At 46.6% G+C, this 26787-nt stretch overlaps 1 protein-coding gene across 2 annotated transcripts; it reads left to right on the forward strand.

The window, feature by feature from the left end:
* Positions 1 to 109: 109 nt before the first annotated feature.
* BOK (BCL2 family apoptosis regulator BOK) lies at positions 110 to 26787 on the forward strand. Of its 2 annotated transcripts, none has more exons than XM_036389162.2 (5): positions 110 to 371; positions 1234 to 1592; positions 8131 to 8259; positions 19524 to 19687; positions 25685 to 26787. In XM_036389162.2, exons 2-5 carry the CDS (start codon positions 1370 to 1372, stop codon positions 25703 to 25705), a joined length of 537 nt encoding a protein of 178 aa, XP_036245055.1. In that variant the 5' UTR covers positions 110 to 371; positions 1234 to 1369; the 3' UTR covers positions 25706 to 26787. The 2 variants fall into 2 exon arrangements, with proteins under 2 accessions (XP_036245055.1, XP_036245054.1); XM_036389161.2 differs by having other exon boundaries at positions 111 to 371; positions 25681 to 26787.

The raw sequence follows: 26787 nt of genomic DNA on the forward strand, positions 1-26787 counted from the left end.
CCCAGCGCAGAACAGCAGAGAGCCTCCTTAAGAGAGACCAGAGGGGAGGAGAGAGCGTCTCCCTCTGGCTACAGCAACCCCACCTCCCGCTTATTTCATCTTCCTTACAAGGCTAAAGCCAGAAGCTTTCCTCGGCGCCTGGCTCCCTTAAAAGCAGGAGAACAAGCGCAAGGATCCCGCTGGAGCCCAGCCGGGATGCGCTGCTGACAGCGCCCCGTGGAGAGCACAGCAGAGCAGGCTGGGGCTCTCCAGAGAAGGGTGACAGTCACCTGTGAATCCTGAACCAGGTGGCCAGTGATGCAGATCTTCTAGAGAAACATGAAACCAAGCCCAAAAAGAAATCGTTGAGGGGGAAAAGTGCAACATGAGAGGTAAATATATTTTAACTTGGGCAAATTGGGATAACTGGCTGTGTTTTGTTTGAAAATTGTCGTTGTAAGTATGTGTCTGAAACTGAAATGCAGACTGAAAAATGCATTTATTAACCTCTGAATAAAGACTGGTCTGACTCTGACTTCATAAGCAGCGCTGGGTTAAAAACTCAGTTTAGCAGATGAATTCAGGTGCCTCTGAAGAAATTTTGATGTTTCCCTTAAGGCATTCACAGCTTAAACCTTTTCAAAAATCTACATTTCTGCTTTGCTTTCTCTGCTATTGCTAGATGTTTTCAAGTAGTAGTATGCATGTTGTTTTGGGGAAAAAGAGTGGCACAACCAAAACCTAAACTGTGAATATGTCTCAGAAAAGTGTCTCCATGAAGGCATTTCCAATGCTCCCATAGCCTTGTTCTTGCAATAATGCCATTTCTTCAGAAAGATCCATGACCTACTGAGCTGGAATGTCTGTTGACATCTGGTTGAGGTTACTGTAACTGGTATTTGGGGTTCTTTTTTTTTTTTTTTTTCAGTTTAATTGAAACAAGCTGAGATTTTCTGCAGATTGTATGAAGTGTTTCCATGCTCTGACTGTCTAGTCTCTCTGATGGGTAATTCTAGAACTGCCAAATCTGGATGGGAAAAGAGGAAACACCTCCAGAGTTCCAAACTGTGGACCATCCTGCCAGGGACAGTCAGTGGCTGAGAGATGCAAGACTTTTCCCCCCTTGTCTGTAAGATGGACCCAGACAAATGTTTTGCAAACGTGACACTACTGACTTGAGCATAACTGTGTTCTTGAGCTTCTGATGTACATCTTTGCAATGCTAGAGGACTCACAGATGCTTTTATTTACCAGCTAAAACGAAAAAGTGGCCTGTAGAGAAGAGCTGCTGGGATCTCTGACAGACCTTGAGGACATCTCCAGCAGATTCTCCTGCAGATTCTCCTGTGGCTCGGCCTTGCAGCCAGAGCTGGGGGTTCAGCAGTCCAGGATGGAGGTTCTGCGTCGTTCCTCAGTCTTTGCTGCAGAGGTGATGGAGGTTTTTGACAGGTCTCCCACCGACAAAGAGCTTGTGTCCCAAGCCAAGGCTCTCTGCAGAGACTACATAAACTCCAGGCTGGTGCAGGCAGGTGTCAGCTGGAGCAAACCCGAGTACAACGCCCCGGTGCCTGGGGGGAAGCTGGCCGAGGTCTCCACCATACTGCTACGACTGGGTGAGTGCTGGCAGGGGAAACTCAGCTGGGATGGAGGGATCTGCACCAGACTATGGCTTCTGCAAGAGGCTTTTTGGGCCAGCAGAAGTGCCTGGGCACAGGCAGTGCTGTTGGAGGTCACAGGGAGGGAGACTCCATCAGCTCAGTGAGGCTTAGCTGCTAATTAGTGCAATTAATGAGTCAGACGTGGTAAACCCTAATGGTCTAGGCAAATGAGGCACCCCAGACCAAGGTGCTGTGTCAGTCATAGGCCTGGTTTATCTGAACTTGTATTTCCTCTGGCCAAGGCCTTGGGAAGGTGCCCTTTGACCACTGCAATAAAGAGGTTTTTCTTCTCTGCTTTTGGTTTTGGTGATCTTCCCTAAACAGCTCCCTTGCCTGAGTTTCCTCAGTCTCTTGGTGCACTGCTCAGCACAGGGTTTCTGCAAAGTTGCCTTTTTCTGAGGACCTCCAACAGCTCAAAATAACAAAGCAGTCTAAGAAAGGCCAGCAGCAAACTGATTGTGTGAGCACAGGTCTCCAGCTGTGTACCAGCTGTTCCCACAGCACTTAGAGCAGCCTTTCTCAGCTGGGTGTTTTAACTGACTGGCAGGGTTTTCTCCTGAGGAGTGACTTGACTGCCACAATACATCTGGCATCTTCTGGGGCACTGCTACTGCTGGACTTGGGCTTCAGCAGTAGCTCACCCAGCTTTTACTTGGGGGTAGATGCTCAGAAAATGTATTGGAGATTTTATAAAAGCTGCTTTTTAATGACTGTGTTTAATTTTCCTTTGTCTACCTTAGTTATTCAGCAAGACCTGAGTTTTCTTGCTTTTTGCTGGAGCAAGAAGGAGTTGGCTGATGTTGTCTGGCACACACTGCCATGTGGTGCCACCTTCACAACACAGCAACTGTGGGGGCTTCAGTGAGAGCAATTTGGAGGTCATGTCTGGTGACATGAAGATGAGCTTTAGAGCTTGTACCAGGAGCACCCTTTAAATGTTAAAGGTTGCCTGGTCTTTTCTTTTGGGATGTGTAGCATCCTGTGTGCTCAAGTTGGCTCAAAATCCTGTTTGTTATTTGGGAACCCAACACTTTATTCTTGGAAGCTGCTTCCAACATCCCTCTTTGCCTGCAGGCTGGTATATTAGCTCACATCTGGCTGAAACTACCACCAGCATTTGCATCTGATTTAATTACATCAGAGTTCAAACAGGTCTGGTGAAGTAAGCGTTAGCTGGGCCTAACAAAGTCAGGACCAGGGCTGGTGTTCCCACTTTCTCCCCTTTCTACCAGTTTGATATTATCCTTAGTTTCTTTTTAAGGCACAGCTAGGTTTGTTTTAAAGGACTTCTTTTTTAAAATGATTTCTTTTTCACTTTTTCTCTTCTATGCTGATTTTACTTCTGCTTTTGTTTCCAGTGGTTGTCTGGTTTGGGGGGAATTTTCTTGTTCTTCTGTCAATCTCACTGTCTATTTCTACTCCCTTTCTTCTCTGCCTGTGTTGGGGGTTGAGATTTATGTGCTTTCAACCCAAAATTCTGTGGGTGGCCAGGAACATGTGAAAGGGCAGGCAGGTGGCTCTCTGGAACTGAAGGCGTCTCCTGGATTGTCCAGATGGAAAGATTTGGCTGATAGTCCCAGGAACTTGGTGCCTTCTCTGAGCAAATCTGTTTGGAGGGCACCACGTGGTACCCATGCAACCAGAAAGGTGAGCAGTGCTCCTCATTAAGAGGAAGAACAATTTCCATCCTGTTCCTTTGGAAACTCCACTTGTCACGTGGCCCATCCCTTTCTTTTCCCCTCTGCTGCTCTGACCAGTGCAAGGCCAGCTGGTATCCAGCCACCTGCCAGGACTGCTAATCCTCAGCCTCTTCCTGAGCAGTGCAGCAAGCAGCACCAGTTTTTTCCTTCATGACAGTGCAGAGAAGCCTGTGGAGATGGGAAGTTGTGGTATTTCCTAGCCCCCTTGCACACAGAGGCTCTGGTGAGCTGCCTGGTGGGCCAGCAGAAGTGCTGGGCACAGGCAGTGCTGTTGGAGGTCACAGGGAGGGAGACTCCATCAGCTCAGTGAGACTTAGCTGCTAATTAGTGCAATTAATGAGTTAGACATGGTAAGCCCTAATGGTGTAGGTAAATGAGGCACCCCAGAGCAAGGTGCTGTGTCAGTCATAGGCCTGGTTTATCTGAACTTGTATTTCCTCTGGCCAAGGCCTTGGGAAGGTGCCCTTTGACCACTGCAATGAGCTTCTGCACATGGAAACTGCCATTGCTGCCCTGCTAATTCCTCCATAATCACTGGAGAAAGGAGGAGAAGCCCCCAAATTGCCCTAAATATTGCAAAGTTGGGCATCAGAACAAGGGCACCAATGTGGAGGTCCTGGTGCTGCTGGGGCAGGGAGGCTCTCCAAGCCTGGGAATGCTTTCCTGTGCTTTCCTTCCCTGGATGCTCCTGCCTGCCATGTGCCTCGCTGCAGAACAGGGCACGTGTGCCTCCAACCAAACCCTGATCTCATCTGGGGCCTCCAGGAGCTGCTTGTTGGAAGCTGGAGCAGTGGCAGGCCACCAAGGGCTGATCCCAGGCTCCTGGCCTCCCTCTCAGCTAAGCTGGGCTATCCCCATTTCCTGGCATTTTCCAGGAAGCCTGTGTGCTGCCTGGGAGGAGAAAACAGCTGGTGAGCAGTCCAAGTGAGGTTTCCTCTTATCAGGGCTGACCATGTGTTGGCAGGTTTCCTCTTTCTGTCAAACAAGGGACAATCCCTCACTCAGAAAGGGCTGGGAGAGCTCAGCTGTGGAATTCTGCAGAACTGGGGTTTGCCTTTGTGCTGAGTGCCAGATAAATGAATTAAGGATCAGTAGCTAATGGCTCTATGAAGAGGTCCTGATTGCATTGATATCTTCTTTTTTTATCTCTCATATAAATGAAATTTTGAGGACGATCAGTTGCCCCCTGGCTGGGCCAAATCACCTGGGTCTTGCAGTGGGATATAAAGCTGTTGGGACACCTCTCCTCTTCCCAGAGCACCCTTGTGCAGGAGAGGAGCACAGTGTGGCCTAAATCAAGGCCAAAAAGGGCTCTCTGTGCACAAAGGGGCTTGGTCCCATGGGGGGTCTGCATTGTGTCACGCTCCTACAGCAATTGTGCCACCTTCATTAAATATCAGTGAACCTCTACAGAGAGAAATCCCTTGGAAACCTGGCTTTACTAATTCTACTACTCAAAAAATTGTTTATTTTGCTACAAAAGGAAAAGCTTTACTGTTGTTTCCCAAGCTCCATAGGTGAGTCCTTTAGGAGGAGGTTCTCTGCTTGTCCTTGGTGTTTTTTGGTTTTTTGGTCTTCAAGCTGGCATAAAACCTCCTACCATTTCCCAGCTGAGCAGAAAGCAGTCTGGAGGTGAGAACACATCTCTGTGTGTGTCAGGTACCTTGCTGCTGAGCAGTCAGCCATGCAGATGAACATCTCTTTAACCATTTGGAGGAGAGAAAGAACTCCAGATTGACTCTCAAGTGCCTGTGTGAGCATAAAATAGCTGGCAGCCTCTTAGTTTAATTAATGTTGTGCAGCTCTGGGTGGATCCTTGGCTTTCATCAGCATTCTTGAGTCACTCTCTTGCACTTGAGGCATTTTTGTACAAGCCTGATGGGGTGCTGAGGAAGGGCGTAGCTCTCAAAAGCTGCCATGGACGTACATGTGTCACCATGGTATTTTCTGAAAAATCCTTTTGCTAGGATTCCTTCTCTGGGAAGAGGAGAAGCCTCATCTTCTCCATGCTTTGCTGCTCTGGAATGTGGTCTGGAGAGTGTTTATCCAAACATGTGAATTGTTTTTAATTAATGACCAATCACCATCAGCTGTGTCGGACTCTGAGGAGTCAGTCACAAGCTTTCATTATCATTCTTGTTTAGCCTTCTGATGTATCCTTTCTCTTTCTTTAGTATAGTTTTAGAATATAATATGATATGATATAATTAATATATCAGCCTTCTGAGAACATGGAGTCAAATTCTCATCTCTCACCTCATCCTGGGGACCTCACAACACCACATTCATGCCTCCTTCTCACTTCTGAAATAAAATGACATGGCTTTGCTTATCTGAGGCCTGTCTCCTGTGTTGGAGGAAAGGCAGGCAGCTAGCCTGGGAACAGCATTTATATCAGGGATTACTGCAGCCACACCACTGGTACAGGGCCACTGCCTGCCCATGCTCTCTTTAGGAGTCCCAGTGTGCAGATGTATGGGAGCAGCAGTCCCTGCTGGGGAGTAATTAGCATTGACTCCATGACTGCAGAAGGCTGATAAATTGCTTTGTTGTACTTTATTGTATGATACTGTGAACAACGCCAATCCCTTGTTTTTAAAATTTAAAAGTTTAATAGTAATAAAATGGTTATAAAAATAGTAATACAATTAGAGTAATAATAATTTGGACAATTGGGATTTAGGACAATATGAGACAATAGAAACAAAAAGTTACAGACAGTCTGGGTACCTCTTTCTGGGCAAAATAAGCCTGAAAAAGGACCCACATTAACAGAGGATTAACCCTTAAAAGCAATAGCCTGTTGCATATTCATACACCTCATACATGATGCATAAATGCCATTCAAACACAGGATTCTCTCTGGTCAGAGTCAAGTTCTTCCTCTTAATCCTGATAATGTCTTCAGGGCTGAGCAAGGCAAGAAGAAGTTAGTTTCTTCTCATAAGAGAGCAATAAATTTTTTCTCTGCAAGATTTAGGTGTTCTGTGGCAGCTATCTCCGTGGGAGTACCTCATTCCTCTCTTTTAAAAAAGTATCTCACATAGCATAGTTTCTATTTTAACATTATGTTATAACCTAAAACTGTATTTAACACACTACTTAAGAAAATACAGCATAACTTTCTAACATAACACATGTAATATTCATTTTAATATTCGCAAAAAGCCAATCATAAAATACATTCACAAGAAAATAAAATAATAATTTAATAAAGTAAAATACATTCACGCATTTTCCACAATACTATACTATTCAGAAAAACCCATCACCCTTGCCAGACAAATGTGGATTCAATTGGTCAATGAATCCAAACACCATCACCAGAGCCCAATTAAGAAATCACCCTTTGGTAAACAAATCTCCTTAACACATTCCACATGTGCACAACAACAGGTGCAGCAAGTGGAGATAAGAATTGTTTCTCATTCTTTTCTCTGAGCTCTCTCACGGCTTCCCAGGAAAACCCTGGGAGAGAGATGTGCCCCTCTCTGTTCAGAGGATTTGTGATTTCCACACAGATGGGATGAAATTGCATCTCAGCAACCCCAAGCACTCCTTGCCTGCCTAAACTCAGCTGGAGCTGGGCTTTGTGGGGCTTTCAGTTGTGGGTTTCTCTGGATCTGGATTGAAGGCACTCCAGACAGTATTACATGCTGGGACTCAGGTGTTTATTATTTCTTGTCAGTAAAACAGTCTCACTGCTGTGAGTTTGGCAGCTTTTCATTAGAAGGCACAAAGTGGCCAACAACCTCTTGTTCCAAGGTCTTTCAGACTAAACTATCCGATTAAGAACTGACACCCAGATTATTTTCCCTTTTAACCCAATAACTGATCCCAAAGAGCTGCAATGTGGACTTTTCTGCCCAATTACAAAATGCCACCAAACCCATGGAGAAGAAGGAAGGAGGAACATGAAGAAGAAACCCAGGATGACACCCTGTGCCCTCCATCTTGCTTCCATCCAAAACACACTAAAAATCCCAAAACCTCAATTTCTCACCTAAGTGATTTACCTACACTGCTCTCTATAATCTATTCCACATCTTTGTGGATTCCAGTCTATCTTGAAGTCTGCGAAACTTTCTCCATGAATGAGGGTCAAAGCCAGTGCTGTCCTGGGGGTCAGGGCACCCCAGAGCAGACACAGGAATATTCCCTGTGGTGCCCTGGGTTTCCACAGGGCTTCAGACTCTTTGCCTGAAGGCATCCCTGGAGTGAGCCCAGCTGTGACTCCTCCATGGTGGGAGCAGGGCTTGATGCTGTTTGGCAGGGGATGAGCTGGAGCACATCCACCTGATCACATCCCTGGAGTTACTCCAGCTGTGATTCCTCTATGAGTTACCCCAGCTGTGACTCCTCCATGGTAGGAGCAGGGCTTGGTGCTGTGTGTGTCCAGCTGACCCCTGGCTATTTTTGGCAGGGGATGAGCTGGAGCACATTCACCTGATGGCATCCCTGGACTTTTCCAGGGCAGGAGCAAGGCTTGATGCTCTTTGTTGGCAGGGGATGCGCTGAAGCACATTGACCTGATGGCATCCCTGGACTCCTCCATGGTGGGAGCAGGGCCTGGTGCTGTGTCCAGCTGACCTGGCTGTTTCTTGGCAGGGGATGAGCTGGAGAACATTGACCTGATGTCATTCCTGGACTCCTCCATGGTGAGAGTAGGGCTTGGTGCTCTTTGTTGGCAGAGGATGAGCTGGAGAACATTGACCTGATGGCATCCCTGGACTCCTCCATGGTGGGAGCAGGGCTGGGTGCTGTGTCCAGCTGACCTGGCTGTTTTTTGGCAGGGGATGAGCTGGAGTACATCCGTCCCAACGTGTACCGGAACGTGGCGCGGCAGCTGAACATCTCTCTGCACTCCGAGTCCGTGGTGTCCGATGCCTTCCTGGCCGTGGCCACGCAGATCTTCACTGCAGGTATGGTCCCCACACACACACACAGCAGCAGGGCTGGCTGCAAGGAGCAGGATGGAGCCACCTCCTGTGGGGAATGGGTTTGGAGGGAGTTCTTGCATAGTGTGGATTTGTGTCTGAGCTCTGAGACAAGGAATTGTCTTCTAAATGTTGGTTTAGAAATGGTGTGGAAGAGGGGAGATATTGTTGAGAGAGAAATAGAGCTTAAAAAAATTTTAAAAATACCCTTACAAATAAGACTAAATAAAACTGTGAAAGATGCATTCTAGTGGGACCCACGAGGGGTAGTTTTAGATGATTGGTTTTAAGGCATGATGTGGTAAAAAGCTGATAAGCCAAAAAATGCTTATAATGTACTGTAATTAGGAAACAGTCTGATTGTGATAGCGTGAATTATAACATCTGAATTGTCTCACCCTTCTCATGAGACTGAAAATGGAATAAAAGTTTCTAAAGCACCTCTCAGTTGCCCCATCTCTGAGTCAAGAAAAGGGTATTATCCAACACCTCTCTTGGAGAAGGCAGAGCCTGCAAGGTGGGGCTTGCTTTCTCAAAGGGCTGTGGGCAGTCTGGCACTGTGCCCTGCTTTAATGATTTAATGAGGGCTCCTCTCTGCTGTCTTCTGGCAGGGAAATGTCTTGGGTTGTAATATCCTCCCAGTAGGTTCTGTCTCATTCTAGAAGGCACCTCCTGCCCTTCCTCATTAGGAGGTGGTTGTTGCCTCATTGCAGAGGGAGGTCACTCATTCCAAGCTTCTTTGCTCACCTTTGGCAGCTGCAGGAGATTCATTGCATGGGAGTCTCCCTTGTTCCAGCTCAGGCTGCTGATGCTGGGAGCCAGAATCAACTCATCACAAGGGAGCTCCTCTCCTCCTGGCTTCCTTTCCCACAGCAACACCCAGAGTTGCAATGAGACCTTTTCCTTTCTCATGCTGGGGAAGCCTTGCTCCTTAAGGCTGTTCCAGATGAGCAGGTGCTTCGAGCTTTCTCTCTGCTTAGAGGTGAATGTTCTGCTGCTGCTGTTAGACTGGTTCCAGAGATGATGGTCAAAAGCGAAAATAAGCCCTGTGCTGCATTCAGCTTTTCCTGGAAACAATCCCTGCTCACAACTGGAAAAGCAGCCTGTGGGAATTGAGGGAAGAGGAGCCTTTTAGAGGGATTTATGTCAGGCAGGTTCTGACATGGTTATAGGTTTTCTGCAGTGTCTTGTTGTGTTGTCTGTGGAAGGGCTGGTAGATGTTAAATATTGGAAACAAAACCAAAAAAGGGGGGAAAAACAGCCCAAAGAAAGCAACTTGCTAGCAGCATGAAACCACTGAAAGCAGTGACAATAGCATGGAGGTCTCACAGGATGCAGTAACTCCTGTCACTTTGGCAGTAGTTGCTACAGGATAGAAATCCAGGTTTCAGTTGTACTTTCAAATATACTACCTCACTCAAAACCTTTTAACCCTCACAAACAACTTTGTTAATAACTGCTTTATCTGGAACCACTGACACTCTGGAGAAGCCCTGGCATGCAGAAGGTCTGAAGCCCTGTGGTGGAGAGCACAGATCCTCCCCAGAATCATAACAGGTGTCAAAATAGATCTCAGAGAGGCACTGCCCAAGCAGGGCTCCTGGCAGTTTGAGCAGGGCAGATTTTACTCCCTGGGTCAGGGAAATGGATGCTGTGGCACTGGAAATGGATGGAATTGGACTGAGTGCCTGGTTCTGCAGCCCTCACCAGCCTTTCAGAGCACGCCTGGGCTGCAGCTTGGGAGGGCCTGGGAGCTCAGGGAGCAAGAGCTGGGAAAGTATGGCAGGAATGTGTCACTGTGGCTGTGTACAGAGTGCAGGTGCCCTGTCTTGTCACTTAGTGCTGAGCTTTACTGAAAACCAGCAGTCAGGTTGGCAGGCTCAGGTGCAGTTTGCATTGCAGGTGATCTTTGGTGACTGCAGCATTGGGGCTGGGCCACCTCCAGGGCTGGAGTGGCACAGAGAGCTAAGGCAGAAGGCCAGGAATGCTGCAGGGGGGCAGACTGTGTGTGCTGTGGTGCTGCATAGCCAGGATGCTGGGGAGAAAGCTGCTGTCTCCTGGGAATTCTGCTCTCAGTGTGTATTGACAAATTCATGGAGAGCTGCATTTTTTTTCTCTTTCTTTTTTTTTTTTTGGTGCTCTTCAGATTCTCAGCTCAGGAGCCAAATGTGTGGGTAGTTTCAAATTAAAGTAGGAATCATATCTCATCTTTCTAAACCTGGGTTTTCAGGGTATTAAGAATAGAATCTGGACTCAGCCCTCTGGGGCTGACGATGCTGGAGGCTTTGGACTGTGTTGACAGTGCTGCCCCTCCTCTGGAGCCACCCTGCTGCAGAAATGGCTGCTGGTGTGCTGATTCAAACCTTCCCACAGCTCTCCATGTATGCTCTTAATTCTTTCTCATCTCTGCTGGGAGTTGTGCATTTAATTGCTTTTATCAGCTTGTATTGTAATTTTTCCTAGGTAGAAGGTTGCTGAGTGGCAGAGGGGTAGGAGCTTGCTGTTTTGTAGCATTCCTGGATCCCACTGCAGTCTCAAAACTCAGCATTTAACAATAAATCCAGCAAATTGGAGTTGGCTGTAGCAGCCAGACATTCATTCCTTTTTTTATTTTTTTTTCATACTTCAGAGGAAAGAGGCTCTTATTGAGCAAAGGAAACCAGACACTCAAGTTCAGGGTGAGTTTTCATGCCAATTACCAAGTTTATTAAGAAAACAGCTACAGTCAGACACTACAGTGCTTAGACAGCTTGGGGAGCCCCACTAGTCACTTAAAATGCCTTTCCAGCAAGGAAGCAGGGGATTTTGACCCTTTGTTTTTTCTGGAGAGGTTTTCTCTTTCTTAATCTTTTACATGTCTATCTTCCACATTCTGGTCTGGTTTTGAGTCTTCACACTGGAGCTCTGTCTGTGCTCATTTCCTGTCCACACTGTCTGCAAGTCCTGACTGAGCCCAGACCTGCCCTGAGCAGCCTGGTTCAATGCCTCTCCTCCCAGGGAAGAATTTTGCACTAATACCCAATCTGAGCATCACTTGGTGCAGCCTGGTTCAATGCCTCTCCTCCCAGGGAAGAATTTTGCACTAATACCCAATCTGAGCATCACTTGGTGCCATCTGGGGCCATCTCCTCTCGTCCCATGGCTTGTCATCTGGGAGAACAGACTTTAGGCTCAAGCTGTGTTTTGTTCCCCTGTTTCCAAACATCTCATTAGTTAATTCAGGGTGAGGTGAGCCCACCTGTGTGGAGACAAGCCCTGCAGAGCCCTGATCTGCTCTTGATGGTGAAGGATCTGCAGCACCATCGCCTCTGTGATGTTACCACTTGTTCTCACGTGTGGTCCAGAGCTGCTCTGCAGGTAGCAGGAGACATTCCCCTGACTTCTACAAGTTTTGGTTTGGGGCCTGGCTAAGCTGACATTTTTTTTCCTTACATTTTAAAACAAATGCCAGAAGGAAGAGGTCACTTGGTGGAAAAACAGAAGTAGAAAAGGGAGAGGCATTTTCCTTTCCTAAAGGAAGCAGTTCTGCCCTGTTGGTGAGAGCTGCTAGGCATGAGGGCTTTTTAAAAGCTTTCAGCCTGGTTTTTACTGGGTTTGGCTTTTCATCAAGAGTGCCTGGGCTGAAGTGAGCCCTGTGCAGCAGGAATGTAGGGTAAATGCTTTCTGAGGACAAAGCACTTTCCCTGCAGGAGCAAGGGGATGCAGGTGACACCAAGCTGGCTGGTGCTGTTGACACACCTGATGGATGGGGTGACATCCAGAGGGACCTGGACAAGCTGGAGAAGTGACCCATGGGAATCTCATGAGGTTCTACAAGGCCAAGTGCTAATGCTGCATCTGCACTGGGGCAACCGCTGGGACCAGTCCAGGCTGGGGATGAGCAGATCAAGAACAGCCCTGGCAGAAGGACTTGGGGGAGAGCTGGACATGCCCCAGCCCTGTGACTGGGACCCAGGGACCCCTCTGTGTGCTGGGCAGCAGGGCAGGGGGGGATTCTGTCCCTGTGCCCTGCTCAGATCTGTCCCCAGCCCTGGGGCCCAGCACAGGAAGGGCCTGGAGCTGCTGCAGAGAGTCCAGGGGAGGCACCAGGGTGAGCAGAGGGATGGAGCAGCTCTGCTGGGAGGAAAGGCTGGCACAGCTGGGATTGCTCAGCTTGGAGGAGAGAAGCTTTGGGGTGACCTCAGTGTGGCCTCCAAGCCCCTGAAGGAGCCAACAAGAAACATGGAGAGAGAATATTCCCAAGGGCCTGGAGTGACGAGGGGGAATGGCTTCAAACTAACAGGTAGTAGGTTTAGATTAGATATAAGGAAGAGATTTTTCCCCAGGAAGGTGGGGCCCTGGCACAGGGTGCCCAGAGAAGCTGTGGCTGCCCCATCCCTGGAAATGTTCAAGGCCAAGCTGGATGGGGCTTGGAGCAAGCTGGGATAGTCAGATCTGTCAGAGGCTGGAAAATGGAATCTCTTTTGAGACATCTTAGGGTGCTTGGAATGTGTGGGAGGGGTGGGTCAGCCCTTGCTGTGGTGGGGTGGTGCCCTGGCCCTGCACCCCCAGCCCTGCAGTGTCTGTCAGCCATGGCAGCCACTGAAGGCAGCACCCCAGTGTGGCCAAGAAACTGCATATCCCAGCTGGGAGGAAGGGCCAGGATGGGCCAAAGCTGTAAGAAGCCTGACCACGAGGCAAGAACATTGTCCTTTGACCCTGTGGTGTTTGTGAGGGCCCCAGGATGAGGTGAGAGATGAGAATGTGACTCCTTGTTCTCAGAAGGCTAATATAATATAATATAATATAATATAATATAATATAATATAATATAATATAATATAATATAATATAATATAATATAATATAATATAATATAATATAATATAATATAATATAATATAATGCTATACTAAAACTATCCTAAAAAAAGAAAAGGATACAGACAAGGCATAACAAGAGTGATAATGAACTTCTGACTGACTCCTCAGAGCTCGACAGTCATTAAGTAAAAACAATTCACATGAAACCAATCAAACAATCACCTGTTGGTTAACAATCTCCAGACCACATTTCAAAGCAGCAAAACACAGGAGAATCAAATCAGATAATTATTATTTACATTTTTCTCTGAGGCTTCTCAGCTTCCCAGGAGAAGAAATCCCGGCAAAGGGATTTTTCAGAAAATATAACAGTGACAGACCCTACCTTCATTTTGGAGTTTTACATCACTGGAACTGGAGTTAGTAGCTATAAGTCTGTTTTTCTGTACCTTTCCTGTCTTTTTGTTTTTCTCCTTTCTTCTCCCTTCTCATGGAATATGACATTGGATGGGTTTAAAGGTTTTCTATGTTCTGTGGGCTAAGTCTGTGCAATGATAAGTGATGCTATGTTGCATTTACTCTTTTGCCAGTGTTCCTTAATTTTCTGTAGTTTGCCAGCAAACTTTCATGTGGTTTTTTTCACCTCTTGAGAATATCTGGTTGGAATTTTCTGTATCTTTCCAGTCTTTCTCCCTTTCTTCTTATCTCTTCTCATGGAACAAGGCATTGAATGGGTTTAAAGGTTTTCTATGTTCTGTGGGCTAAGTGTATGCAATGGTAGGTGATGTTATGTTGCATTTACTCTTTTGCCAGCGTTCCTTAATTTTCTGTAGTTTGCCAGCAAACTTTCATGTGTTTTTTTTTACCTCTTGATCACAGTCTAGTTGGGATTTTCTCCTTTGAATCTATCCAGAGCAAAAGAACCCTGGTTTTAACCCTGGAATTAAGTGACTGGGGTGTAAAACTGCCCATGACAGGGGATTGGAATGAGATGAGCTTTGAATTCCCCTCCAACCCAGACCATTTCTCTGAAATTCTGTTAGAAATGCATCCTGCTGCTCCCTCATCACTTAGGCCTTATGGCTTGAGCTTCGTGCCTTGTGCACACCCCTCTCAGCTTTTCTCTCCTCCAAAGCTTGCTGTGTCTGGCTGTGTTCTCCCAGCTGCTGGAGTGTAGCAGTGGCTGGTGTTTCTTTAAGGTCTGATTTGTGAGCAGGACTTTGATGCTGAGTTTATTTGAATAACCTCAGGCTGTGTGGTGCCCTGGTGTCTCATGGCTTCCTCATCTCTCCCCTGGGGCAGACAAGCTCCTATGAGCAGGAACACTTTCAAGAGCATTCCTCTCCTGCTAATTCATTTTACCCTGGGCTCAGCAGGGTTTACATACCTTCAGCTCCATGGCTGGCCTAGAGAGTGCAACTTGTGTTTCTTATTTTTTAATAATGCCTTCTAAGCAGCCCTTCACTTTTTCCATATCCTTTTGTTCCATGTCTGTGAGCAGAGCTTTCTCTCTCTTTGGTTCCTTTTTGGACCAGCTTTCCATTCCCTGTTGTTGTTAGCTCCTGTGCATGTTAATCCACGCAGTGGGAAGCTGTGAATGGATTGTCTTGCTTGGTGATGAGTGCCTGTTTCACCCAGTGTGGATGACAGCCAGCCCTTCTGAGGGATTTGGAGCAAGCCAACGTGTTTTCACTTCTCATGTGCACTGGGCAGATGCAGCTCTAGATTATACTGAGATGTATCACACTAGTGCCACTTTGAGCCTGGCCTGGACATCACAGGGGACAGAGGCACTTACAGAGGCACCTGTGCTCCTCTGTCCCTGCCAAGGGAGTCCTTGAGAGGGAAAATTCATGGGGCTGGTGTCCTGGGAAGGTGCAGAGGGGAACTGCTGGGGCTGCTGCCTCTCCTGCCTGGGGCTGGTGGGTGCTGGAGCCCTCCTGGGCAGGGGCCCAGCCACAAGCATGGCCCAGGTGTTGGAGGAGCCTGCTCTTCCCTTGCTTCCTACAATATGAGAGGAGGAGCATAAGCTGTGCCCTGCTGTTGTGAGTGAGAAGCCAGCCTGCTGTCTCCATCTTCTGCCTCCAGCAGTGGCAAGGGGACTTCAAACAAGTGGAAATCAGGAAGGGATTTCCTCCTCTCCTGCCCCATGGACTGACTCTAACAGGAAAGGCAGCCTGAAGGATTGGTTTGACTCCTTTGGGCGTGCTCTGGAAGGAGGATGTGACCCCTGAGCCCTCCACATCCATCACCATTATTAACCAAGGATCTGTTCCCTTTCTGCTGTGAAAGGGAGAGGGGTCTCTCCACGTGCCAGGGAAGCACTCACCTCGTGCAAATCCTGCAGCAGGAACAATCTTAGCAGGGAAACTGGAGCTGAAGGGCTTCCTCTCCATCCTCTCTGGACTGATGTGCCTTAGAGCAAGCTGCTTTGTGCTGGGGAAGCCAGGGGTCTCTGTCTTTCACAGGTTGTGGACACACTTTTCTTCTATTGGAAAGTGAAACTTGGGCTCAAAACAGCACTAACCAAGACTGGAGCTGTTTTTCTGTACCAGAGTGACTTCAGTCCTGTCAGTCTTTGTTACTGCCACGTAAATATCTCAGAGCTAATGGACTTGCTTCAGATATTTGAGGAGTGCTGTCAGCAAAAGCTTGGGAGTAAGCCAGTGAACTCTTCCCTGGAATTTTGGGTAACTTTTGTTATGTAACTCAAGATGCAGGGAACCACATTTCTGCAGGGATGGAGAGCTGTAAAAGTGACTTATACTAAAGCTGAATATAAGCCAGCTGAGGCTCTGGTCCTGAATATATCATCAGTAAGGAGTGTAACCCCTGAAAGCCTCTTTCATTGGGTAGAACTGCATTGACCTGCACTTGGACAGCCTCTTCCTTGCAGGGAGAACCCCTCTGTCTACTCTTGTGTGGTTTCATAGCCTCTTCCTGGCTCATTCTGCTGGCTGTCATGGTGACACACAATGTGAGAAAGGCAGATAAATAGTGTGAATGCAAAACAGGGAGTGAACTTCCTGACTGACAGCGCTGGTGTCAGGGACACTGCAGGGTCTGCTCAGCAAATAAAGCCAGAAGAAGAACAGTCACTTTAGCTACACTAAAAACTTCCCCTCATCTCAGGGATAGTTCTGGGGAAGGACAGTGTGTCACAGAGGATTTGAGAGCCTCACAAAAGGTTCATCTGTAGATTTTTATCTTGCACTAGTCATGAAAAATGGGGTTTTTTGTAATGCTGAATGGATTTTCTTCAGTGTAACAAGGTATTCCCATGGCTGACATTTGAAGAGTTCCGCTAAAGTTTAGTTTGTTTTTTTTTTTTTTTTAAGGAAGAGAAAAGCAAGCAATTCTAAAACTGTTAGTGTGACTGTCCCTTTTGAGGCACCAAGTCTAAGAATTGTGGAAATGCTCTGAAATCTGCAGGTTTTCTAAATAAATATAGGGCATTCTGCTGCAATGAGAACTGCTGTGAGGAGGCTGGAGCTCCATCCCAGAGCTGGTTCAGGCTACCTCGGGATCTGAGAGTGCAAGGAAGGGAAGAGGGAGACTCTTTACCCCATTTAAATTGTATTTTTGCTTGCTGAGCACATCCAGTTTTCTAATGGTGTGTTTAACCCCTCCTGGTCCATCTAATTACCGCACACATCTTCCATCCTCTCACCTTGCTGCAATCCTTTGAGAACAGTTCTGTGTGTTTTTTAAACATTAGAACTTCACCAGGTTCTGCCTGTGCTTGGGAGAGACTTTGGACAGATTCCATAGAGACTCAACACTGTAAAATACTTCCCAGTGTGCTTGATAAATATGGCTATTACAGATAATAAAGTAAATTGTGCAGCAGTAGTTCTGCATGGGAGTGAAAGGGTTGTGTTTCCAGGTCACTGGTCCTGAGCAAAGCCTGATGAGGGGCAGCTGACTGCAGGCTGTGAGTATGAAGGATTTATGACTGCAGGGTGTGAGTATGAAGGATTTATGACTACAGGGTTTGAGCACCAAGGATTTATGACTGCAATGTCTGAGCATGAAGGATTTATGCCCAGGGGTGTTGGTGAGGCGCAGGGCAGCCCCAGGAGGTTGGCTGGTACCTCAAGCTGAGCTCCCACCCTCATCACTGACACCACCAGGATGGTCCCAGCTGCTGGGACAGCTTCTGGGGAGCACTTGCTGCAGTCAGGGCAGCCTGGCAGGAAGGCTGTGTTCTGGGAGATTAGATAACTGACTGACTCTCCACCCCTGCACTGCCTTCATGGGGTAGTGTGGTACTCACATTCTCTGAACAGAGAGAGACAAAATTCTCCCTCGTGGGATTTTTCCTGGGGAAGGCAGTGAGAAGCTCAGAGAGAGAAGAGAAAACAATTCTTATCTCTACTTGCTGCTCCTGTTGTCTGGCACATGTGGAATGTGTTATGGGGACTGTTTACCCAGAGTGATTTGTTAATTGGACTCTGGCAATGGTTGTTTGGATTGATTGGCCAATTGGATCAAAGTTGTGCTGTGACTGTTGGGGACAGTCATGGGTTTTTCTTTAGTATCTTTTTAATATAGTATCTCTTTAATATATAATCATAACATACATAACATAACATAACATAGCAGTTTATTCAGCCTTCTGAATCAATGGAGTCAGAGCACATCACTCCCTGTGCTGGGCATGCCCTGCACTGATAGGGTAGCACAGCAATGTTAAGTAGGCAGTGGCCAAATCCTTGCAGCTGCCTTCAGGTTTTTCAGGTGGAGACTGAAGCCTGGTGCTTACCTTGAGGAGGACACCAGCCCTCCTGAGTGCAAGTGGAGGGGTAGGCACTCTGCTCTCTGGTGAGCAGTGACAGAACCCAAGGAATGGCATGAAGCTGCCATGGGGGTTAGATTGGATATTAGGAAAATATTCTTCCCCAGAGTGTGGGGAAGAACAGGCACAGCAGGGAATGTTACAGCCCCAGGGCTGCCAGAGCTCCAGAAACATTTGGACAACACTGTCAGGCACAGGGTGGGATTGTTGGGGTGTCCTTTGCAGGCCAGGACCTGGTCTCAATGATCCTGGTGGGTCCCCCCAGCTCAGGATTCTGTGAATCTTCTATTCCAGCTATGACTGTCTTGGCCCTGTATCTTTGCCTCCCCTCATTGCTTTTGTGCCATTATAGAACTGAAGATGCTTATCTTGTATGCTTTGAGTGTCACATAGAAAAAAAACCAGGAATGCTTTGTTTAAGGGTGTTTAAGCTTTATATTGAAGACAAAACCCCCAGGCTGTTCAAACTATTTGAATTCTGTCACCTCCTATGCAGCACGTGCATGGCTGAGAGCCAGTGGCAATTCAAAACATAGCAGTGCACATCTCCCCTGTCCTGATGATGCCTTTGGGCTGCTTTTTTTCCAAAGCTGTGCAGCCATTGCTGAGAGGCAATCAAACCATACCAAGCACAGATTATTTCATTCTGCTTCTCCATGTGGAGAATTTTCCTTAATTCTGGTCCCCTACTATTTCTTTCCCCCCATGTGGAGAGCACACGGAACTGTGGCTGCACGCAGGCAGCACGGGCACATGAAATGAAGCAGAGTCATTCCTTTGGTTATTCAGGACTGAACTGAGTGTTCGTGTGTTTTAATATGTGTTGGGAAGGATGAAAGTTTGACAAGAAAGTCTCACAGATATGGATGCTTAGCAGAAAGATTTTTAAATCTTAAGTCTGATGAAGGAATAGGGATGGAAGCAAGTTTTGATATAGAAGAAAAGAATTGCTGAGATAGTCTTACTGGATTACCAAGGACACAAAGGGTGTGTTAGTTAGAAGGGTTTTTTATGACTTAGAGCAAAGGATAAACCCCCAGGATAAAACAAGAAGATGTTTTTACCAAGCAGAAAGACAGCACAGGCAAACAGGCAGCAAATGTTGCAAGTAGAAAAAAGGTCTCAGAATTTTCCACTGTAAGAAAACTGAAAGCCAACTTCTAGCTTAAACTGTAATGTGCTGACTTTTAGTGATTGGAGAACAGTAACATGAATATGGTAATCATAGTAGTTATGATAGGCTACGGGTAATAGTTAAGGTATAGATTGGTTCTACTGTATTAAGATGTTCAGCAAAGAAAAGTATATAATGAATTTGTAGCCAAAAGAAAATTATATAATGAATTTGTAACCAAAAGAGAATTATATAATGCATTGTAACCAAAAGAAAAGTCTATAATTGTATATATAATTGTAACCTAAACCAAAGGGTCTCCAGGCCTGCCTGCAGCTGGAGCTGACAGCTGTAGGCGCAGGCTCTGTCACACACTACCCTGGGCTGCTGTAATGTCTTGGATGGAATAAACTGCATTTTGTATACAATAAACTGCATTTTGTATACAATAAACTGCATTTTGAAGAGCTGCCTGGAGTCCCACATCCCTCATTCAGGCTCCCACAAATGTGAGTGTCCTTTTCCCTCCTCCCAGGCATCACGTGGGGCAAGGTGGTGTCCCTGTACGCCGTGGCAGCGGGGCTGGCCGTGGACTGCGTGCGGCACGCGCAGCCAGCCATGGTTCACACCATCGTGGACTGCCTGGGCGAGTTCGTCCGCAAGACCTTGGTGACGTGGCTGAAGAGGAGAGGAGGCTGGGTAAGAAATGCTGCACGTCTCATTGGACTTGTTTCTGTGTGTTCAGACCAGGAAATATCCCAGTTAATCAAAGTGAGAGTGTGCTCTCTGCAGCTTTATGCAGAAAAAGGCTGTGGGATTTTCTCTTTCACAATGCTGTGGCCACCTCTGTCCTACTTACACCTTACACCTGTGCTAGACTTACAGAACTCTGTTACTGCCTCATGGTCCCATCCTCAAAACCATCAGTAGTTCTCCTTCCTTCCTTCCTTCCTTCCTTCCTTCCTTCCTTCCTTCCTTCCTTCCTTCCTTCCTTCCTTCCTTCCTTCCTTCCTTCCTTCCTTCCTTCCTTCCTTCCTTCCTTCCTTCCTTCCTTCCTTCCTTCCTTCCTTCCTTCCTTCCTTCCTTCCTTCCTTCCTTCCTTCCTTCCTTCCTTCCTTCCTTCCTTCCTTCCTTCCTTCCTTCCTTCCTTCCTTCCTTCCTTCCTTCCTTCCTTCCTTCCTTCCTTCCTTCCTTCCTTCCTTCCTTCCTTCCTTCCTTCCTTCCTTCCTTCCTTCCTTCCTTCCTTCCTTCCTTCCTTCCTTCCTTCCTTCCTTCTTCTGCTTCTCCTTCTTCTCCTCCTCCTCCCTCTCATTCTTCTTATCATTCTCCTTATTATTCTTATTTCAGTCCTGACCCACCAGCACCTGTTGTGTTCCTGATCTTCTCCAGAGCTAACAGCAGCCATAGTGGGGCACTGTAGGGGTCATTCCTGTGAGGCACAGATTGCCCAGAGAAGCTGTGGTTGCCCCATCCCTGGAAGTGTTCAGGCCAAGCTGGATGGGGCTTGGAGCAGGCTGATTTTAGAGGAAGGTGTCCCTGCCCATGGCAGGGGGGAGAACTGGATGATCTTTGAGGTCTTTTCCAACCCAAACCATTCTTTGATTCTGTGATATTCTTGGCCAGCTGTTTTCTAGAAACTGGCAACAAATGAGGCCTGCCAGCTTAATTCTCATTTCACCTCTAAGCACTGGATTTCTTTGATCTCTCTTAATGTGGGCATTGGTTCTTGTGGAGGATGGTTCAGAGCAGGAACTTTATTTTGGTGCTGTGGCATAGCTGAATGCCTTCCCAGTGACCTCTCCAGCTGACTGGAGAGACTGGCTGGCTCTGGGGGATGTCTGCATGTACCAGGCAGGGACACAGACAGTCCTTGGATCCTCTACTGTGCTGCTGGGCAGGTGCTGCTTGGGGCAAAATATTGCCCTGAGACACCACTCAGTTCAGAGGACATCTTGTTCCCAAGGCATACACTCCTTCCAGACTGAGCCGCAGCAGCAAATTCCCTCTTTTCCAAGAGGTGAAGTTTATTCCTAAGCTGTCAGGAAATGGTCAGGCTCCTCACCCATACAGATCTGGAGAGAGTGGGGTATCTTTTTCCAAACTTAGTATTGCTCCTTTGTGCTGAGACTTCCCAACTGTGTCAGTAGCTGGTTCAGTTCCCTGATTTCTTCAGGAGTGTGAAGAAGAACTGGGAAAGTATCACTGCTCTGATTTTGGATCCCTTGCACTTACCAAGTACCCATCCTACCTTAAATCATCCCTGCCCTCTCTAAAACTATGTCACCTCTAGGCCAGCTGTCTCAGGGAACTGTTTGGTTGGGCTAAAAGTAACCTTTGATTTGAATGCCCTGATCTGTTTCATTTTGTGTTCCAAAAATTAATTGTGCTGAGGCAGGTGAAGAGGATATCCTGGAATTAAGTGACACTGTTCCTGCCTTTGAATGCCAGTCCCTGCCTCAGTATCATTTCAGGCTTTCTTTAACTGAATACCTGTGGAGCTGCTTGAAATGTGTTCTCTGAAACTTTTTTTCCCCTAAGATCTAGTTTCATTAAAACAGAAATGTTGTGTAGGAACACATCTCTTTCTAGTTTCCAACTATTTTTATTTTGTTTGGGTAAAACTTGCATGCTTTGATAAGCTAGCATCTTGTTTTAATTTTTGTATTGCTTCATTAGAGTTCAAAACAGAATGTTTGGATAGCTCCAAAAAGATATTTTTGGAAAATTTGTTGCATAGCAAACAAGCTGCAAAACCCATCTCCAGACCAGCACTTATTGTATGTAGGGTCTTAGGACCCAGGGAATGATTGGTATCTGACTCTATTGATTCAGAAAGTTGAATAATTGTTTTATTAAATAATTATATTAAAATATATAATTATAAATTATATATTTATATAAATATAAATTATTTATATTTATATAAATCTAAATTATTATAAATAATAATAATTGTTTTATTAAAACTATACTATATTACATTACAATACTATAGTATATTAAAGAGATACTATACTAAAGAGATACTAAAAAATTACTTAAGAGATACTAAAAAGATACTAAAGAATACTAAAGAAAAACTCGTGACTGTCTCGAGACAGTTAGGACACAGTTTTGACCTAATTAATTAATTAATATAAAGAACTATTACTAGAATCTAGTTACTAAATCCCTTCAGGTGAACAACCTCCTTAACACATTTTACATGTGCAAAAACAACAGGAGCAGAGAATAGTGACAAGAATTGTTTGCTCTTTCTCTGAGGTTCCTTGCTGCCATTCCCAGGAAATACCCTTGGGAAGTTGTGCCTGTCTGCTCTCTGTGAAGAGAGCTGTGGCTACGAGCACTGGTTCTGTGCAGCTCAGGAGATAAATCCACCACTGGCTCTTTTTCCAGCCATCCCTCTTTAGATGGACAGCACATTCCTGTTGGGGTTGCTGAATCCATGCTGACTGCTCCTGGGATCTGGCCCTGAGGAAGGGAAGCCACTTTCACTGCCCCTCATCAAGCACAGGCCTGTGGAGCCTGCTGGGCTGTTCTGATACAGCCATTGCCAGCACCCTCATCAGCAGCTCTGGGCTGTGAAAGGGAAATAATTTCCCTCTAGAAATGAGGGGTCTCTTCAGTCTGGGGGAAGGCTGCTAATCCCATCTCGAGCTGTGCCTCCCTGAATGTTCTTCCTCTTGATCCAGGCACTGCAGCAAGGAATTTCCCAGCCTTGTTCACTCACAGGCCAGACCAAGCAGCTCTTTGCTGGAGCCCTCTCACCACTGCCAGGCCCAGCTGTGTTGGTTTGTCCTGCCTTGCCATCCTTGTTCCCCATCTCTTGCTCATCAGCCTAGGCTGAGGCTGCCAAGAATAACCCCCATGCCAGAGCTGGTCCAGGGAAGACACCATGGAGATTTTGGAAAGGCATTTGGAGTTCTCCATTCAGCAGCAGGTTCCCATGCTGCTTCCACAGGGTGGAGAAGACTGCAGAACCAATGCAAACCTCACAGGAAGAGCAGGAAAGAACCTTTGAGGCATCATCTCCTCCTGGGAAGAGTTTACAGCCTCAATAGTGGCTTTACAGTAGAATAGAAAGGTTTACATTTTTTTAGCAGCATTTGTTACAAAGCAGTGTAGGTGACTTGAATTTGTTTGAACAATTAACACAGAATATCAAACTGCCATTGCAACAGTTTATCAGTGCCTGGCCAGGCAAAAAGCCCTAAGTGGCTTTGAAGTTTTCAATTCCATTGCCTTATCAGGTAGGCTTGATTTGGATAACAACAGCTGAGGCAATTGTTAAACAGCTGAGCAATTTTGCTTATCTGAGCAAGCCCCATAGAAATTTGTAAGTGCTTCTGAGTGCAGCTCCTCTTGGTTAGAGCAGTGAGGTCATTGCCTTTGGGAGAACAGAGCAGGGCTTTGAGGAGTTCATTTTCTCACTTGGCTGTTAACCCCTCATGGCTGTAATCAGCCCGGTGTGTTGGGCTGGTTGTCCTGGCTCACAGGAGGCACTAAAGCCCATTAGAGCTTTTGTTTCTCGAGTATCAGGTCCCCTAAAATGTGTGTTCAGACAGGTCCTGCATGGCATGACTTCCCTCAGCTGAGGGACAGTTTGACACAAGTGTGTGTTAAACCTGACCCGTGCAGGCTGCTGGAATCTGACAGGCTCAGTTCAGACTATTTTCAAATGTAAATAGGGTGAGTGTGCAGGAAGTGTTCAGGGAGACCCACCTTGCTTTCCTCCACAATACAGATCAATACCTGTGACCACTGGTATCACACTGCAACATCCCCACTGCTGTCTTGGCTCTGCTTGCTCTGTTTGCTCATGGTTTTCAGCAGTATTTCCACACCTTGGTGCTGACCCAGCTCTCTCCTGCTGTCCTGTTCCTTCCCATCACTGCATGCTCTGGATTCCTCCCTTCTGCAGTCTCTGCTTGTCACTTATTCATGAGCTCAGCTCCTGCTGGTGCTCCCAGGAGATCAGCAATGGGGTGAGCTGCACTGTGCCAGCCTTCCAGACCTGGTGAGCAAGGAGCTGCTGGAATGTGTGAGAGGCTGCTGGCAGCACAGCTGTGGTCTGTAGATGATGATGGGGTTGGTTAGTGTGGCTCTACCCACCAACCAGACTCTGGGATTTGTCCCTTCAGCCCCTTTTTCCTTTCTTCTGATGATGACCAAGGTTGGTCAGGCAAGGCTCATGCACGTATTGAGCACAAGCAGAAAGAATAGAGAAGATTATTGGAGCATTCATCATCTCTTGTGTCCCTTTTTGGTGAGGAACACCTCAGGGTTGAGAGTCTCACTTGGCTGTGCTTGGTCAATGAGAGATTTATGTCAGAAGGAAAATTTGGAAGACTGCTGAGCTAAGCTTGTAAAGAAAAATCTTTTGGGGCTGTGAGCATTTGCCATCCTTGTGATGTGATTATTGTTCCCAAAAGCTGTTTCTGCAAACCACAGGGGGTTGATGTGCTAACAGTGCACAGCCTCAGTCCACATCTTGTTGTGCTGGGCTGGAGTTTGACCAGAACTCAGTTACATCATGGGCAAAGCTTTTAATTCTGATTCCTGCACTAGAAAATGCATTTTTCTCTCTACCTCTGTTCTGTTCACTTCACCTTCTCGATATTTTCCATTTTCTCCTTCCCATGCCAGCTGAGACTCTATTTCTATCAATTTGATGGGGGTTTTTTAGGTGTGTTTTTTTTTAATTTTTTTAATCATTGCAGGCCAACTTCTCGTTAAGACTTGAAACTGGCTGCCCAAGCGATCTTTAAATCTGGCCCACACATCTGGGAGGCATCTCTGCTGGCATATGGATTTCCACAAACAAAGCTACAAAGCTTGCATTGCTTTAGATTTAAACTGGGGGGTGGCTTGCTTGAATGCCTTCCAAAGAAAGCATTAAGGCAAGAGAAAATGTACAAGCAACTTGAGCTGATATTAACCAGGACAACCTCTGGGAAGCATCTGGCTTTACAGAAAAGGATGGGAATGCTGATACTGCTGAGGCTTCCTAGACCTTTTGAACAGGAAAGAAAGTTGCATTTAGCTATCCAAAATGGGAAGTGCTGGATAATCTTCCTGTAGCATTTCTTTCCCCAGGGGTGGCTGAAGAGGGGGACACTTTGCCTCACTGGTGGGGAATTAGGAAAGTGCATTTTGCAGGGCTCTTGAACCTGATTTAATAACTTTGAGTGTGTGGAAGTGTCAGAGCCAGCCCCTGGTGCTGCAGCAGGGGTGCTGCCATACCCCGGGCTGTGGGGCTGGCACAGCCTGCAGAAGGGGCTGACCTGGCACTAAATGTCAAACAAAGAAGCTGTAAAGGCTGAGGAAAGTTAATGCAAGTTATCAGGAGTCAGCACAAGAGATTTTGGTGCAGTAGCTCTTTTTTTTGGCTGGGGATAGTCACAGATTTAATCCACCTCTCATAGGAGGTGTTGAAGCAGGTGAACAATAACCTATGAAAGTTGTGCTGGGAGTATTCTAATACCTCCACAGTGTTTTACCAAAATATTTTTTGGGCCTATGTAGCACATAACAAGTGTTTATCAACTACTGTATACCTACTAGACCCAACTGATTTAATAACTGATTCAAGCTTTAGTCTTTTATGCTGTGACACTGAGCTGCTCCTTAGGGTGCAAATGCCAGGTGGTGTCTCAGGATGTCTCTGACAATCTCTCTTCCCTCCTCTTTAGGCAGACATCACAAAGTGTGTGGTGAACACTGACCCCAGCCTTCGCTCCCACTGGCTCGTGGCTGCTGTTTGCAGTTTTGGGCACTTCCTCAAGGCCATCTTCTTTGTCCTGCTGCCTGAGAGATGAGTCTGAGATTCCAAACACAACCCCCTTGCCCCATCTTCTCTCCCACTCCAGAAGCAGCGAGAAGTAACTGGAGAAGTAATTCCAGACTGGTAATAGCAATCTCTGAAGAGGAGGAAGAGAAGAACTGGGACAATAAAAAAGGCTTGTTCTCCTCTCCCATCAAGTGGGAGCAGATGATCAACCACAGTCTCCTCTTTGCAGCCACAGGAGCCTCTCTCACCATTAATCCTTCCAAGAATCCTGTTTCCCTGGGTATCCTGCATGTGTGGCCCAGGTGTGGCTGGGGCTGTCAGATGGCTGCTCCTCGTGGCTGTTGCATGCTTCTGCTAGCCCCAGGCAGAGGGGAGGAGGAAGGGAATATCGTTTGAAATGGGATAAGAAAACAGGAGAAGGGGAGAGTCCCTCCTTCACTCCATGTGATTTCCCTTTTAGTCCTCAGTCTTGCCTTGTGTTGATTCTTGTTGTTTCATTTGTGCTTAAACTCCATCTCCTCCTTTGTCCCTGATTCACTTGGTGGGCTCTGCCCCAGCACAGCGTGGTGGGTTTTTAATGAGATAAAACCAAGTAATCTGTGAAGAGATGCTTGTCCCTGCCATGTCTTGGAGGTTGGTGTGAGGGGCAGGATGACAGAGCAATGTGTATTTTGCTGACCCCTCTTACTGCACTCACCCCAGTCAAACAGGAGAGCAAGGGGCAATGCCTTCAAGCAACAACTCAGGATGGAACTTCATCATGAAGAAAAATGTTTCATCATGAAGAAAAATGCATTCTCCACTGAGATTCTGTCAGAGCTAAGCATGTAAGGAGGAAAGGCTGGGAATGTGGGCAGAAATAGGGAAGCAGCAAGTGAAGTGGCTGGCATTGTAAAAGCAGTGAGCTGTGCTGAAAGTAGCTGATGTATGTTTCTCCTTTAATCTCTTTCAAGTACAACCCAGTAGTCTTCTTTGTGGCAAACAATAAAAGAAAATAAGTGGTATTTCA

The sequence above is a fragment of the Molothrus ater genome, chromosome 10 (genome assembly GCF_012460135.2).
Source record: "Molothrus ater isolate BHLD 08-10-18 breed brown headed cowbird chromosome 10, BPBGC_Mater_1.1, whole genome shotgun sequence".
Classification (NCBI taxonomy): Eukaryota; Metazoa; Chordata; class Aves; order Passeriformes; family Icteridae; genus Molothrus; species Molothrus ater.